The sequence below is a fragment of the Engystomops pustulosus genome, chromosome 1 (assembly GCF_040894005.1).
Source record: "Engystomops pustulosus chromosome 1, aEngPut4.maternal, whole genome shotgun sequence".
NCBI lineage: Eukaryota > Metazoa > Chordata > Amphibia > Anura > Leptodactylidae > Engystomops > Engystomops pustulosus.
Genome location: NC_092411.1, coordinates 45421327 through 45438474, shown reverse-complemented (window position 1 = coordinate 45438474; position 17148 = coordinate 45421327). Strand labels below are relative to the sequence as shown.

At 38.5% G+C, this 17148-nt stretch overlaps 1 protein-coding gene across 6 annotated transcripts in view; it reads right to left on the bottom strand.

Moving 5' to 3' along the window:
* ADGRV1 (adhesion G protein-coupled receptor V1) overlaps nt 1–17148 on the bottom strand; it is a 270179-nt gene that overhangs the window by 131801 nt on the left and 121230 nt on the right. For all 6 annotated transcript variants that reach the window (XM_072139515.1, XM_072139520.1, XM_072139525.1 and 3 more), the window contains 8 exons: nt 15219–15357; nt 14317–14502; nt 11810–12042; nt 11136–11284; nt 9739–9934; nt 7830–8049; nt 4753–4992; nt 2647–2796 (listed from right to left, as the gene is read on the bottom strand). In XM_072139515.1, the coding sequence (XP_071995616.1) occupies nt 2647–2796; nt 4753–4992; nt 7830–8049; nt 9739–9934; nt 11136–11284; nt 11810–12042; nt 14317–14502; nt 15219–15357 (1513 nt within the window). The remainder of the gene's footprint in view (nt 1–2646; nt 2797–4752; nt 4993–7829; nt 8050–9738; nt 9935–11135; nt 11285–11809; nt 12043–14316; nt 14503–15218; nt 15358–17148) is intronic.

The following is a 17148-nucleotide window of genomic DNA, read 5'->3' as shown; positions in this document are numbered from 1 at the left end:
TTCATAAATATTAAGGAACACAGTTTTTACAGTTAATTTAGATTCCCAACAAGAACATGGGTTGGAATTTATCATGGCTTATATTAGTACATGGCCAGGAACTGCAACAACTCCCCTTCTTTATGCCACGGTGGGCTGTTCATGAGCCTCCTAAAGGTCCTCAATGTAACAGCTCTTGATAAATTCCCCCATTGTTTGATTAGCAGGGACCTCATTTCTATTGTTTCATCTGACCACGCTGTGTTATGTCTTCTTTCATTTGTATATATACCTGATTATCTGTAAAGTGCTCCACACAATGGGATATATATATATATATATATATATATATATATATATATACATATATATATATATATATATATATATATATATATATATACATATGATTAAAAATGAACAGAAATTGAAAACATCCATAGTTTGTATATGGAATATATGGAGTATATTTGTATATGGAGAGATTATGTCTAGAAGCAATCTCTAGATTCTTCATTAGAACCTGCTATTTTTTATACTCCCCCCCCCCCCCCCGGTGACTTATGAGCAGAGTGCACTCAGAGGACAGTTATTCAGAATTATAGAAAATAATCATTGAGACGGTTCATCTCTATAGTAACAGACAATTCCTGTTTTCATGGAAAATTAGACAATAGCACATAAAAATGAGAAGCAGATGAAAGAAATAAAAAAGCAGACCCAAACCCATCATAATATGAGTTTTATTATTGTAACAATTATTGAAACATGATTATGGAAAACTCTTGATGACTATTAGCCATTTTACTGTTTAATTAACCATTGAGGATCAGGCCAATTTTAGAAATATTTTTTTTCTTAAGGTCTCAAAGCCACGAACTGTGTTGAAAATCGTATGACTTCACTCAGTAAAACTGTGCAAGGTTGATCAGATTTTGGTCAGAGTGTATTCAGAGTTCAGTTTTATTGCAATGCAATCATTTGGCGGTTTTTTGTAGCACAAAATCCTCTTTTAGCTGTGTCAATCTCTCTCCTTGAAACATGAACCGAAAAAAGTGACAGCACTTGGATGATCTTAGTGCAGCATTTTTTTTTCACAAACCTATAGACTATAACAGGTGTTTTTTCCTCCTCTGACCTCCATCAAAGTAGATCATCCTCTACTTTTGATGCATTGCAATGCAGACGTACAGCGAGAATATTTTTTTTTAGTGCGATGAGGTATTGGACTCAAGAAACAAGAAAAACGCTTATGGGCAAGGGGCCTAAAGGGAACCTGTCATCTCAGCTACTCCCCCAAAAACCACAAATAGTACCTTGTCCTGCAGTTTTCAAGTCTGTAAAAGGTGATTTTATATCTAGCCAATGTTATAGCATGAATCTTAAAATCCCTTCTCTTCCCTATGCAATCAATATACCACTCCTCTTGATGGCCGTTTGCACATCCCATCATGTCCCCTATAGCCGATGTTACTAAAGTTCTGCTCACTAAAGTTGTGTTGCAGTACAGTTGAGTGGACCCTCTGGTCAATGGGGCATAAACAATCGGCTGTTTGGTCGCCAAATGGCAATATGTCCGGGTCGAACCTGAACCCTGCACCCAAACGGAAACATCTGGTCCGCTGAGAATTGCTCCTGCAAGCTGCGCATGCCTGAGAACTCCAGTGGGCAGGAGAGTAACATTGGTGAAAGGTGGCAGGTTGAACTCCCCCACCTCCTTGACTTTAACTTAGGAAGGAAATTGGATTGACATTTGGAAGCTATAAAAAAATACCCTTTATAAACTGCCTGGGAAGGTAGTATTTGTGATTTTTGGGGATAGCGGTGATAACAGGTCCCTTGAAGTACATAATTATTTTTAGTATACTACAGTAGCAAAAAAAAGCCAGGAATGCGATTTCTGACAGTTTTTATCTTAATGATGTTTTCTGCCATACACAGCATATGTGTCATTAAATCTTCATTAATCCCTTTGATCCCTGCAGTATGATAAAATATATAACCATAGATTCCATTACAAGAATCCCCCCTGATGCACACAGATGGGCTCCTCATTTGTCTATGACTTTCTATGAAACAATAAGATAGAAGGGGTTAAACAGAAGACTTTGGTGCTCTCTCTGCTACCCATCTTTTTAGGATGGCTGTGTCCTGTTGTAAAGCTGTTGTATTATTGCTAGTTATGTAAAAAATACTAGGTCCAGGGAAGAGTTAAAAATTACTCATACTTACCTGGGTCGGAAACTTCCAGTTTCGGGCTGATGGTTTAGTGACCCCTGAGTAGTAATCTCGGCGTAAATGTACACATATATAGTAAAGATGAAGTGTGCACAACCCAAACTTCTCCGAAACAACCCTGCAGAATCCGGGTCCATCAAGGATGATTACGATGAGGCTCATCAGACTCATCTCTAGTTAAATACAAGAACGTGGCCTTGGACAGTGACCATAAAAGGCCTTTTTTGACAGTAAGCCAACAAACTGGCTTAGTGTCCTAAATCACCCTGACAGGTTAACTTTGAGGAAGGGCTGGTACATTGTAAAGATCTGAGCCACTAGTCATTCTGGTACGAGACAAGCTTTCTTTTTGGCTTTTTTTGTTTGTCTGAGAAGAGGAGAGATGTTTTGTTAGCTAGGGAAAACAGATAACGGCAGATGCATTAGTACCGTAAGATCTCCTAGCGTTCCCTGAATTCTTTTGATAATGAGTGTTATATTTAGAGGGCCATCAGCGCCTTCTGGCTCGGTGTAGTTCTTCTTTATAAGTGACTCAGCTGCAAACTGTATGATTCCATTTGGATCTCCAAATTTCTGTATCTAAGATTAAAAAAAAAATAGTAAATGCAATGAAAAATAAACTGGTAAGAATATATAGAACTTTAATATTGTATGAATTATTATCACTATTAATACTGAATCAGTACTAAACCCTGATCAACTGTTTGCTGATTTGCTGTTTAAAGGGACTTTGTGGCATAACAATTGGTTCTGCATCCTTGTTTCATTATAACTCATCCTGTTCTACCCTCCCCCATCCCTATCAATGAGAAAGAACACACTGGGTGACGTCATTAGGACGGACTGGTGAAGTAGGCAAAGGTACAGGTATCCATACAAGCAGAAACGTGTCTAATGGAACAGGTTTATTGAAAAGTAGCCAACCCCTTTAAATGATAAATAGAAACACTAAATAAGAAAGGCAAGTTTTAGTCTACATTCACATGTAGGGCCTACTGAAACTTGGAGCCGACCATCTCCACAGGCACCGTATGGCTCACAAACTGGTTAGTGAAAGGCTCCTGCGTTTGTGAGCCAAAATGTCGGCTGTGGAATAAAGCACCATAACCTTTGGTTATTGAAATCTGTATAGTTTATGAGTCATTTGAGAAAGACAAGCCTTGCTGTAAGATGATATGTTGTATGAATAGAACGGATAAAATGGATGGAACAGTTTTGCTCTCAGACACTTCTGATAAATACCCCCAATTGAATTTAGGAATAAGTAATTCATTTTTAACCAGTTCGCGCCCGCCCGCCGTGTATTCACGGCGGCGGTCGGGTCGCGCTACATGGAGAGGGCTCACGGGCTGAGCCCTCTCCATAGCCGGTAAGTCTTTGCTGCATATTAGACCGATCGCGGGTGTTTTCACAGCGATGGCTGCCGGCAAAGCTGCCGGCAGCCTCAAAAAGATAGCGGCGCATGGGCGCCGCCATCTTACCTGGGATCGCCGCTCCCCGTGACGTCATTCATGGTAGCCTCGTGACGTCTCCATGGTAGCCTCGGGTCTTCCGAAGACCCGAGGCTATTTCGTTTTAACCCCTTCATTACAATGTGCTCATAGCTGTAGTATGGCAGTATATGATAGGATCGATCAGACAACCTAGGGTTAAAGTACCCAAGAGAGTCTGAAAAATAGTAAAAATAAAAATAAAAAAAGTTAAAAAAAAAATTATAATAAAAAACCTAACATTTAAAATCACCCCCCTTTCCCTAGAACTGACATAAATATAAATAAACAGTAAAAATCACAAACACATTAGGTATCCACGCGTCTGAAAATGCCCGATCTATCAACATATGATAACGGTTTTTCAATGCGTTTAACCCCGTAACGGAAAATAGCACCCAAAGTCGAAAATGGCACTTTTTTGCCATTTTGAAAAATATAAAAAAAATCTATAAAAAGTGATCAAAAGGTCGTACAGTCCTAAAAATTATATCATTGAAAATATTATCAAATTTCGCAAAAAATGACACCACCCACAGCTCCGTACACCAAAGTATAAAAAAGTTATTAGCGCCAGAAGTTGGCAAAATCAAAAAAATAATTTTTGTACAGGAGGTTTTAATTTTTGTAAATGTATGAAAACATTATAAAACCTATACAAATTTGGTATCCCCTTAATCGTACCGACCCAAAGAATAAAGCAGACATGTCTTTGGGGCGCTCAGTGAAAGACGTAATATCCAAGCCCACAAAAAAATGGTGCAAATGCGTTTTTTCACCATTTTCACTGCATTTGGATTTTTTTTCCCGCTTCCGAGTACATGGAATATTTAATACCATCACTATGAAATGCAATTTGTTACGCAGAAAACAAGCCACCACACAGCTCTTTACGTGTAAAAATAAAAAAGTTATAGATTTTTGAAGGTGGGGAGTGAAAAATGGACATGAAAAAACAGGCAATGGCCCGGTCCTTAACCGGTTAAAATTATCTATTTTAAAATCTCTTATTTTGCTTATGAGAAATCATATAATACATCCTTACTGTTAGAGTCACATTTCCAGATTTTGGATCAATTTCAGTAGTTCCACTAGCAACACTTAATACAACAATGAATTTTTCTTGGACTTCAATTTCTCCATGAGGTAAAATAGTTAAGGTAATGGCCCTCTCTCCTCCTTCTCCATCCTTATAATGGAAAGATCCATTCAAAGGTTCACTGAAGTCCCCGTTACCCAGGGTTAGGATGGTCTTAGAATTGGGACCTAATATGTGCCACAAAATCTGGAAAAAAAAGACAAACCAGTAAAATGGACAAGAAACTCTTTCATATTCCACCCTTAATGAGATCCAGATGAATAATCTGATAGTTAGGGATATGCTGTGTTACAAAATATATTTAGCAGATATTTGTAAAATCCAGACACCTGTACACCTCCATATACACGGATCCGTGAGGCCCCATGAATCTCTATAAATGTTTTGTACATGTGACATGATGCTTGACTAATCTAATGGTGAAGTTTCAACCTTGAAGGATTATTCAATCCAAGAATATAATTCCTTCTGTTGATGGGTTGTGTTTTCCTTTGACACAAATGGCAAATTGTTAACACCAAGTTTTAATTTTGTAACACATTTTATCTCAACCTCAAGATGTGACTATAACCAAATACATATATTAGGTGGCAGATTCTGTGAGACAATGACATGGAACATCTGGAAGCACTTGATGTTCACTTTGCGCTTCTGTCATTTTACAAAACAACTGCAAGACCAATGTAAGATATGTATAAGAACTGACGAGAAGAAAACAGCAACGAGACAATGTTTATTGTTGCTGATCACTTTCTCAGTTTCTTTTCGATAATTAGCACTTGTGCAGTATAGTAACACTATGACAAGTGCCTGTGACACTTCTGGATGATTAAATAAGAGGCTGTTGTTATCCGGTTATTTTGTTCCATGAAATGAGAACAACAAGAATTCCATTGAGTATTGGACTGCCATTCGGGTGTCTGAAAGGCAGCCAAAAAGACGCAATAAACAACAAAGAAAAAAAAAAGAAAAACTAAAGCAAATGAGGCCTATGCATTCTCATTCTGAACTTTAATGCTGAAGTTTTGAGCAGGAGTTTATGTGTATTGTATAAACAGTAGTTTAAGAGGTTGATATCCATTTCAAATAAATGAATAGTGGACTAAGAATCATAGCAGCTGCACCAGACAGATGAAAAGTAACAATTAGGAAGATAAAGACAGATGGAAGTATTTAAAGGGGGCCCCCGACTTAAGGACACAGACAACCCCTAGTTACAGACAGACACCTCTCCCCACTGTGACCTCTGGTGAAGCTCTCTGGATGTTACTTTAGTCCCAGACTGCAATGATCAGCTGTGAGGTGTCTGTAATAAAGCTTTTTTTGATAATCCTTGGTCCCATGACAGCACAAAATTTTGAAAATCCAATAGTCGCTGGGACCAAAACATTTTTTGTCTGCAGTTACAATTATAAAATATACGGGTCCTACTCACATACAAATCCAACTTAAGTACAAACTGAAATAGCCTATCATATCAACCTGGGGGCTGCCTGTACTCTAAAAAAATAAATAAAAAAAATAAGGTAAAGATTTTAAAATATACAGGACGTATTTCCAGCTAGAGCTGGGATTTCAGATAAACAGAACCAGGACTGAAAATACTTCCTGACATACACAGAACATACCAGTGATTCCTCCATCAACTTCATGAGGGGTGTAAAGTATCCTACTTCCTGAGCAGTGGCTATATTTACGGGACACCGGGAGGTATTCACTTCCCGGTGGTGTTCTTGGCACAACGTGCACCTTGTATCCTTCACAGTGTGTTGTATTCAGAGCTTATATAAAACAGCACATTATGTACCAGTTCTTACATTCACACAATGGAAAAACAATACATTATGTTCTTATTTTCACAAAAATATTTGTGCACAAAAAAGTGGAATGTTTTATACTGTTAGAGGAAATATAATCAAACTGGGCGTCCAAACCCCACAAGGCCATTAAGTGAATATTTACTCTGTTGCGGGAACACAACCTAGTAATGAACAAGAAAATAAACAAGAAATAAAGAATATGTATAGTTCTGTTTACCACAGAAATCTATTGTAGTTTGCTCCAAGTCACAACTGGATCAAGTTGTCACAAAATGTGTGAAAATGTGCCAAAGATTTGGCAAATTTCACTCTTGTAATCTAAGCCAACACATTGACTTATATCCGGCTGCATGGTTGATGGCTATGGTGCCTGGTCATGGTGCGTTGTCTCACGTTGTCTCCCTTGACAGTCCAATGAAAAATGGAGAGGTCTCTATGGAGAGGAGGTTCAACCTCCTCTCTCTTGCGTGTGGCGAGTATACGTTCATGTGCAAGGGGCCTAAGAGTAATCAGGGGCAGCATAAAACTGCTTATATAACTATAACTGGGAAGTGAGAGCACTCCTTACAGAGACTTTGCCAATTAAGGCTGCCAGACAGGCGTGTGGATAACTAGAAGATACTTTTCTACCCCTCTGTGTATTCTACTGTACAAGGAGCATAGGGGAGGCACAGGAAGAGAGTAAGAAGGAGGGAGGACCACGGAAGTGAAATAATCCAATAGGACAGTCATTCCATATATTAATATCTACAGATCTCAAAGTAGTTATGGAGATCTTCATTCACTCTTCTTTAATTGACAATGCCCCGCTCTGCTTGTAGGATAGAAGAACACGCACCCCATTTAATAGAGTAGCTAATTCAGGAATAAATGGGGGTCAAAGATGGGAAAGGAAGGTGCTAACTTTGGGTGTGAGCAAAAATTAGGCACAGCACTATTTTCCTGTGTTCCCAAATTATTACCGGACCAGTGGGAATACAATCAATAGGTAGGGGAATATTCATAAGTACTCTGTTGAGAGCACAAACTCTTATACAGTTGAATTTAACATGTTCTAATTTGTCAGGTCCAACAATGATACAAGACACCAAAACCGCGCAGAGTTGTGGCATTGGGCGTGCTCCACTTGTAAAACTGGTCAAGAGGGTGTACACTGGACCTGACACAATGATTTTGTGGATGGTTGTAATTTCTATACTGTACCTGAGCTTCTCCCATATGTCCACCAATTCTTTCCAATATTAATAATATGGTGACTGTGATATTAGGGTTGGGGATTGTTATCTGACTTTGATTAAGGAACCTCACAGCTCCATTTGGTGAGTCACTTTTCGCTATAGTAATGACTGACACAATATTTTGGCCCAGAATTGCTCCTCCAGTCGCTCCCACTAGGCGAATCTCAAATTGTTCTTCAAATTCACTGAAACAAGAAAATAAAAATATCAAATGCGGTGGAAATTATGCAAAATCAACAAAGTATTAGTGATGTCTAACATTTTATTTAGTAATTTTCTTATTAAATTGCTTAAATTGAAAATAGAGACCCTAATACAGGCAGTCCCAGGGTTACGTACAAAATAGGGTCCGGAGGTTTGTTCTTAAGTTGAATTTGTATGAAGTCGAAGCTGTATATTTTATAATTGTAAATCCAGACAAAAAAAAAATTGGCCCCAGTGACAATTGGACTTTAAACATTTTTTGCTGTAATGGGACCAAGGATTATCAATAAAGCTTCATTACAGACACCTTACAGCTGATCATTGCAGCCTGGGACTATAGTAAAGCATTCAGAAAGCTTCACCAGAGGTCACAGGGGTCTGTCTGTAACTATGGACCGCCTGTACATTCTTTATATTTCCAAATGGCTTTATTTCATATTGTTATCTACATGTATCTCTGTATTTTTATTTTGTGCGAGCTGACACCTATGATCTCCCAATGTGAATGTCTGCATGTTTCTATCATAATGATGTCACAAATCAGTGTTTAGATATTACAATTCAGTGTGGGTAGTTAAAGGGGTTTTCTCGTCTGGGCATTCACATTCAGTTTTATTAATCTGCCATATATAAACATTTCTTCAATTGGATGTTATTTAAAAAAATGTCCCTTTGAAACTAAATGGTTTCCTTGGATACAACCACATCACATTTTGGCAGCGGCAGCCAGACATGCACTATTGAGCCCTGCCTGACCACCTGGATGCAGTGACCATTACCACAGGACGGCTGCTGAACATATAGTAACTCCAGGACATTTCATATGCAAAAACTTTTTGTTTATTTGTGCAATCCCTCCAGTAGTGTTGGCCGTATCTGGGGACATAATCTTGTTTCTAAGGGACCATATTACTACATTTATGAGAAATTATCTTCACACAGGAACATTTTTTTAATAACATCTAATTGAAGAAATGTAATGGCAGATTAATGGAACAGAATGTGAATGCCCAGATGAGAATACCCCTTTAAGGCTGTCCCCTTGTGTTCTTTATAATAATGTCATAATGGTTCACATCTGACTATTGCGTAATGCAAATATGTTTGAACGTCTTGATAAGTTTAGCTTTGCTGTGGTGAGGTCACAATATTGTGGGTGTATGTGCAGGCTGTGCTGTAATGTCATGATGTCCCAATCATGTCAATAATTTGTAAGCTGCTCTGTTATGGTGCCTTGCACAAAAAAAAGGTGGGATCTTATACCATCACGGGGGATTTATTGTATGATAAAGTATTGTATGAGTGTTTGTGGCTCAGATAGTGTTTGCAGGTAGATTATGTAGATTATGTGGCCCCAGTTTGTGTGCAGTAGATTATGTGAGATGAATTATAGTATGTTATGCCGGCTTTTCTAATAATATCCACAATAGGATGTATGGGGACATTTATAAGGACATGTACACCCGTTTTTAGGGTACAAGACCTGGAATAATAGCAATTACTGGCGATCCACCAGTAATTGCGATTATTTCCCCCTTTCGCCAGCCCCTTGTCAAGTGGGCATGGACGGGTGTGCAAGGGACTGTGGCTGGCCGCTGCTTAATAGGGCAGGATTAATCTACACCAGGCAGGATCTTGCAGATGTTCCACAGTGTGTGTGCATATCATACCTTTCTTCGTCATCGCTAATCCAGATGCTAATAAAGCTCCTGTTCTGTCCATGCTGAAATGTTACTGAGGTATTAGAGACTGTGAAGTCACTGGGAGAAGCGGAAATGCCACGAGAGATAAAATCAGCTGTCACATATCCAAATGTTCCATTCAATCTCAAAACTGGAAGTAATATTGCACCTATATCTTCTTCCACTAGGAAAATAATTGTATATTAATCACATTTTACATACTCAGATCTTAAATGTATACATATTGGGGCACATTTGCAACAACAGTGCAAACTGCAATAAATACATAGTATAGTGAGAAGGGGGCGCCAGAATCAGGATTTGTGGCGCACATTCTTCATAAATCTGTCGCCCCCTGCACAGCTGCGACACAGTGGACCTTTAACATGGGCCGTGCAACACAATTATGTCAAACTTTGCATGTTAAATCTGGCGCACGGTGCGATTGAGCCCTGGAACGCCCATTAATTTGTGTTGCATGGTGACAAATGCAGCTGCACCACAAAAGGGTCCCGTGCAATACAAACACTTCTTAAATACCTGTGCAAGCAGTTTGCACCTAAAAGAACATGCAAAGTCTGACAGAAAACTGGCGAATGGTACTTAGTAAATGTGCCCCATGTAGTAATACTGCATTAAATAAACAAATGGTTCAGTCTGGAATTTGTCATACACTTTATTAAGGAAATATATTTGGTTTTATTTTTCTATTTACTCACACTGATAACTCATAAATAAGGATAGAGGATGTCCCCTTGTCCTGGTCAGGCCTGGGTATAAAAAGATCTTTGGAGAGATCATTGTACTGCCCATTCAGATTTTTGTACATTGTAATGAGATCTCCTCACTAGTCTTTTTTCTATACTGAGTAATCCTAAATTTTGTAATTTGTCATTGCACCTACTCACAAGTGGAGTCAGTGCCATACACAGCGGGTGTCAGCTGTATATTACACCTGACTGTAACACTCGTAATAGAAAATGACTCAGATCGCCAGTGTTAACCCACTGCCACATGCAAGGAGCTTATCCTCACTCTGTCCCCACAATCAGACCCCCACGTTGCTTTCGGGGGTTGTGTCCATTCAAGAGTCACACGATACCCAGTGTTAGTGCTCCTGCCTCTGGTAGGATCTGACATTGGTAACAGTCAGCGCATGCAGTGTTGGATCGGTAATGCAGTGTATTAGATTGAACAAAATAAAAAAAAAGTTTAAAAAGGTATAAAAAAAAGGGTTTTTTAATAAATGCAAAGCTAAATAAAAATGAAACATCCACAACCACATATTTTTACATAATAACAAAGTAATAAATGTACAACCCTCCCCCCTTTACAAACACACGTATTTGTTATATAAAATAACACTTAGTGACACAAGAAATTACCTTGAAATGAAACAAACTGTGGGTCCAACTCTATAACTCCTTCCGCATTATCATTTATGAGAATAATGATTCGAATCATAGAATTGTTCCCTATTACAGGAGGTTCATCAATCTGGAGTCCATTTTCTCTAATGACATGGTCGTAGCCTCTGTGTAAAATGCATCACAGATGAAAATATATTTGTAAAATAAATAGTAAAAGTTCAAAACTGTACCACAATTTCACAGTATAAGTTTACACGTTTCAGTAGTATTACCTTTATGCCTCATGAACACAACTGTTTTTGGGGCCGTGAGCTGGCCGTCATGCGCCTCACCATATATTCCTGCCCCGAATTGTGGTACAGCCGCTCATTCCCCGTGGACATCAATGGGGAATGATGCCCATGTAGCCGCAATGGGCTACAAACAGGGGATCACGCTCCTCTGTTATTAGCCAGTAATGCACACATGGTCGCTATATTGAATCCTAAAATACTATAACTGCAGGATGCATATAGTACATTGACATCTGGTTGTTATTATTATGTACCTTGTCCCCTGTACCTTGCCAACCATGGCAAAAAGACATTGGTGATTAACCAATTCTTACAATATCTGGAAAATTTTCAATTTATAAAGAGCTGGAATTTTTTCCTTCAGCATCTGTCATTTGCACATAAATCTCTGCCTACCTTCCCAGAAGAGTCGCATTTGTGATGATGATGAAAAAATCTTCAGGTCCTTCAGGTAACATATCATTTTTAATTTCTACAGAAACTATTTTTGTTGTTTCATTGAGAGCAAAGACAAGCAGTCCTGATGTGTCTGTATAGTCCAAGTCCTTCAGTGCAGATCCATTCATAGTTTGGTATTTGAGCTGAACCGCTCCAAAAGCACCACCGGAACGAGTGATGGTAACATTGACCTTTGGGACAAATAACAAAATAAATTAGCAGAACTTATTTCTCTCTATCATTATCAACTCATCCCCCCAATATGCATATATATATATATATATATATATATATATAGGTGAAACAAGAAGTTTATGTATATAAAAAGACACATATATATTTTTCCCATTATCTGACATGACATCAGAATAAACCTTTCCTATTTTAGGTAAACTAGGATTACCAACATTATTTAAATTTGCTAAATGCAGAATAATGAGAGTCAGAGAATGTATAAAGCATTTTTATTACTTTCTGCAAAGACAAAAGTTTATATACACAAGATCTCTATGACTTCAAACTATTTGGGAAAGCCCATGTCATGTATTTGGTAACTTCTTTATTGGCAACGTCTGAGCTAATTAAAGATGCTCCTGTGAATGTATTTGAAGGCATGCCTGAATCTCACTGCTTCTTTGTGTAATATCAATGTCTAAAGAAATCAGTCAAGATATCAGAAAAAGAAATTGTGGAGTTACACAAGCCTGGTTCATCCTTGGGTGCATTTTCAAGAAACTTGATGGTGCCCCGTTCATCTGTACAAACAGTTATACAGAAGTACAGAGAAGATGGGAATGTCCAGCCATCATACCACTCAAAAAGGAGACGGGTTCTGTGTCCCAGAACGTGCTTTGGCTCGAAATGTGCATATCAACCCAAAAACAAAAGACTTTGTGAAGGTGCCCGCGTAAGCTGGTAAGACTGTGTGTGTCATAATACATAGTGAAATAAATATTGTATTGAAATGGGCTGAAAGGCCACTTTGCTAGGAAGAAGCCATTGAACAAAAAAATGACACAGGAACAAAATTTAACTTTTTGGTCAAAAAGACTATTGCTATGTTTGTAGAAAACCGTGCACGCAAGCCTTGGAGCCATCCCAACTGAACGGGAGTGGCAGCACTACACAAAATAGATGCATCATGAGGAAAGAACATCATGTGACAACAATGAAGCAACATCTCAAGTCATCAGTCAGGAAGTTAAAGCTTGGGCACAAATGGTGCTCCCAGATGGACAATGACCCAAAGTATACTGCCAAACTGGTTACAGCGTGGCTTAAGGGTAACAAAGTCAATGTTTTGGAGGGGCCATCACAAAACCCTGATCTCAATCTTATTAAAAATGTATGGACAAACTTGAAAAGGCAGATGTAAGCTACAAACATGGCTGATTTACAGCAGTTCTGTCAGGAGGAATGGGCCCAAACTCCAAAAAACTATTGTGAGAAGCTTGTGGAATAATTAAATTCAAAACAGTTGACCCAAGTGATACACTTTAAGAGCAATAGTACCAATTACTGATGAAATGTATGTTAACTTTTGACATTGAAGAAAGTACCGTAATACAAAAAGCTTTTAAAATTCTCTTTCTCATTATTCTGAAATTTGGCGAAAATAAATAGTTTTGGTAACAGACCTAAAATGGCAGAGATTTATTCTGATTTCATGTCAGTGAGAAATATATGCATATGTGTATGTAAACTTCTGATTTCAGCTGTATATAATTCAGTTAGTATTGTGTTAAATAGTCATTTCTCTCTATCTGGAAATTGTCTGATGCAATTTACATGAGATAATGTTCAGTTTAAAAAGTCATACCTTAGCTTCCTATATTATCCAATATAGATAATATCTCGCACTCAATGGTCGGTAATTCAATTGTGTAATGCTTTATTATCACACCATAATTTGTGAGCAAACAAATACAAACGTTTCGGTCAATGTGCAGACCTTCTTCAGTTACGGATTGCTATGAGCAATAACGGAAGGAAGGACAAATAAGCCGGAATTCTGGGCCAGAGTGTCAGGTGAATTGCAGCAATGCCGCATAAACGTAGGACGCCAACCATTGAGTGCCAAATATTATCTATTTTGGACATTGTGAAAAGGGTGATTCCCCTACTTATGCACCAAGGAATGACGTGTATTTTACTTATATTAACTTCCTATATTAACTGCAACACATACACTCTACCTGGAGGCAGGAATGACAGAAATGATAAAGTAGCCTATGGTATGTCATTTTGGTAATTCGCATAGAAACCACATAGCTCCAGTGAAGCTTCATGTACTATGTTGTTTGTGTTGATTACATTTACATATATGGAAGTTACGGACAGAACATGACGCAGCCAGTTTTGCTGTTTCTGTAAGTTCTGTAACATACTTCCTAGGATTCCTATCTCAGGCTAAAATTTGAATATCCATACCGAACTAGCCAAACAAGAAGTTTATGGTTATTTACCCATCTCACATCTTCGGAAATCTGCAGCAATGTTTGTGAAAATTGAAACTTTCCATATGGAAGATCACTGGAAACCATGGTTATATTGGCGAATCTAGCCGATTCATTTATTATTCCTCCTTCACTGATTTTACTAAGATGAAACTGATAGTAGCTTTTTTCTTCTGGAACACTGTCATCTAGAGCCTAAATACGACAAATAGGACAGAAGATGGAGAACAGTTTTAGGTGTAGATCGGGTTATGTGCTCTTTATCGCCTCAGTTTTCTAGAGAAGGTCCAAAGACAAATCAACCATGGCACATAATCATGCAAAATTGGACTGTCCTTGCCTTATTATCATAATTTTATAATTGTTTTTTCAGCAAATCCACTCAGTTTAGGGATTAAACAAGATATGTTTCTGCATCAGTGTAGCTACAGCATTCTCAAAGTGTGTTTAGTTCACAATGCATAAAATCAAATGGTAGATTTCCTATAAATATTGTTTCCTTTAATTGAAAAGAGATACACGGACACTGTCATATTTAATGTCCACCTATAGATTCTGTAATTATCAAAAACATTAAGTTTATAGTTCATTATCATTATAACAAATGGCTACAATACTCATTCCGATTTTTCCTATTTAGTGGCATGTGGTGAATTTGGACAATTTAATATCTGCACGCCACATAATGACTAATCATTCATCATTCACATCATTCTACAGGGTAATCTAGGAGAAGATGTAAGTTTTCAATCCAATTATAGAAGAAATGAATCATAGACTTAATGGGGACATCTGATGTGCACTTTCTTGTAAAATTTACATTCACCTTTCTAATGAATATTCTGATACTGTATTGCATAACTGATATGACATGAGGTATAAATAGTTACTTCACACAACATGTAACCCACCTGTATGATGACTATGGCAGCGGACTGCCTGTCTCTCAATGTCAACATTCCTGATGTCTCTACAAACTCATTAGCATGTGCTGGAGTTATGTTCCAGTACACCGTCACGTCACCGAAAATTCCTGGACCCCGGATCAGACTATGGGAAGATATTTAATATCAGTATGAGATATTCCATTTCGTAAATCGGTCAGGTCAAACATATCAGGCTAATGCACTGTAAACACGCAAATGATACATACGCTTATGACCTCCTTATTCCATGGAAGACGCTGCCAAGATTTATTTTGTGCAGCAATTTAACAGTGGAAAAATATGCTCTTACGTTTTCATAAAAATGGTTTGGCCATATTCCAAAAGTAACAGACTGGAAAGATTTTATGTATCGCCAAACAACAATTACGAGCTGTTTACAGCTGTTTTTTTGCTGTTTGGATGACAGGTACTTAGTATCTGCAAAGTAAAATATTGGGAATGAGATTCTTATACAGACGGAGACTTACCTACATAGGGGACTGAATCATTTCACTGATTTCCCATTGCTGTGCAGGGGCATGGAGAACCCATATTACTAGAGATGGGCGAATGGGTTTGACCCGTATCATGACGAATCACATTAAATAACAGGTATTTGCTGGCTGCAGAGAGCCTGTAGGGCAGTGATGGCTAACCTTTTAGAGCCTGAGTGCCCAAACTTTAACCAAAAGTTGCTTATTTATTGAAAAGTGCCAGCACAGCAATTTAAGCTGTGATTTATTTCTCCTTGTTCTTTGGCAACTTTCAATCATTCAGCCTTCTAAGGACACCAACGCAGTTGAAAGGAGGAGGGCAATTCGCCTATCATTGTAGGAAGATTGTACAGGAAGATTCTTTGAGTCCTGTCTGGTGAACTTCATGCTGGGGTGATGGCCTGGGTGCCCAGAGAGAGGGCTCCGAGTGCTGCCTTTGGCACCCGTGCCATAGGTTCACCACCACTGCTGTAGGGTGTTGTCGAACGTTGTGCCATGCTTAAATATGCATAGGGAGCGTGGTTTGGTCTTCAAATAATGCTGTGTTTTAGTATGACATGCACATGACAGCCGCCGCTCTCAGAATTGCTTCACTCTTCACTTCCATGGGCACTTACAGAGGCCCACTTCACCAAATAAGCGAAGTGGGAATGCAGCCTGACAAGGTAACGTCTGTGCCAGCTCAAAAGGACTGAGCTGAGGGCCAAGATCCCACTATGACATCAGAGAGTGCACTCTTTTTACACTGACATCAGATGATTCCATAGATTACGACAGAACCTGTTCTGTTAAACGCGGATACATGTAGAAACCCCCCAAAAGAGTGGAGAGAGTATCGGCAGTAATTTGCACTGACGTCGCTGATCATTTTGCCCTTCTTTTCATCCGTCAGTATCCGCTTTCAATCGGTCAATAATCCATCGTCAGTATTGCTAAAGCCAAAAACAAACAGGAATTGATCCAGAACAGAGATGACCAGTAAATAGGATATTTGCATGTCCTCTGTGTTCTGTATCCACTCCTGCTTTTGGCTATCAATACTGAGGCTTTTCCTCCATCTGGCAGATGAAATGAAGGGGAAAACCAAACATAATAGCAACGTCATAGAGTGGTAGAGGGTGAAAGCAGCAACATCGTAGGTCACAGAGTGGCACAATGAAAAATTCTGGAGCTGGTAGAAACATGGTAGGCCACAGAGTGGCACAAATGACAAAGTGTGGAGATGACAGCAACATGAGGTCATAGAGTGGCACAATAACAAATTCTGGAGCTGGCAGCAACATGGTAGGCCACAGAGTGGCACAATGACAAAGTTTGAAATTTGAAATTTGAAGTTTGAAATGAATTTTAAGTTGACATTTTTAATTTAAATTTGAATTTGAAGATTAGAGACGCCACATGCATCATTCATTGTAATTTCC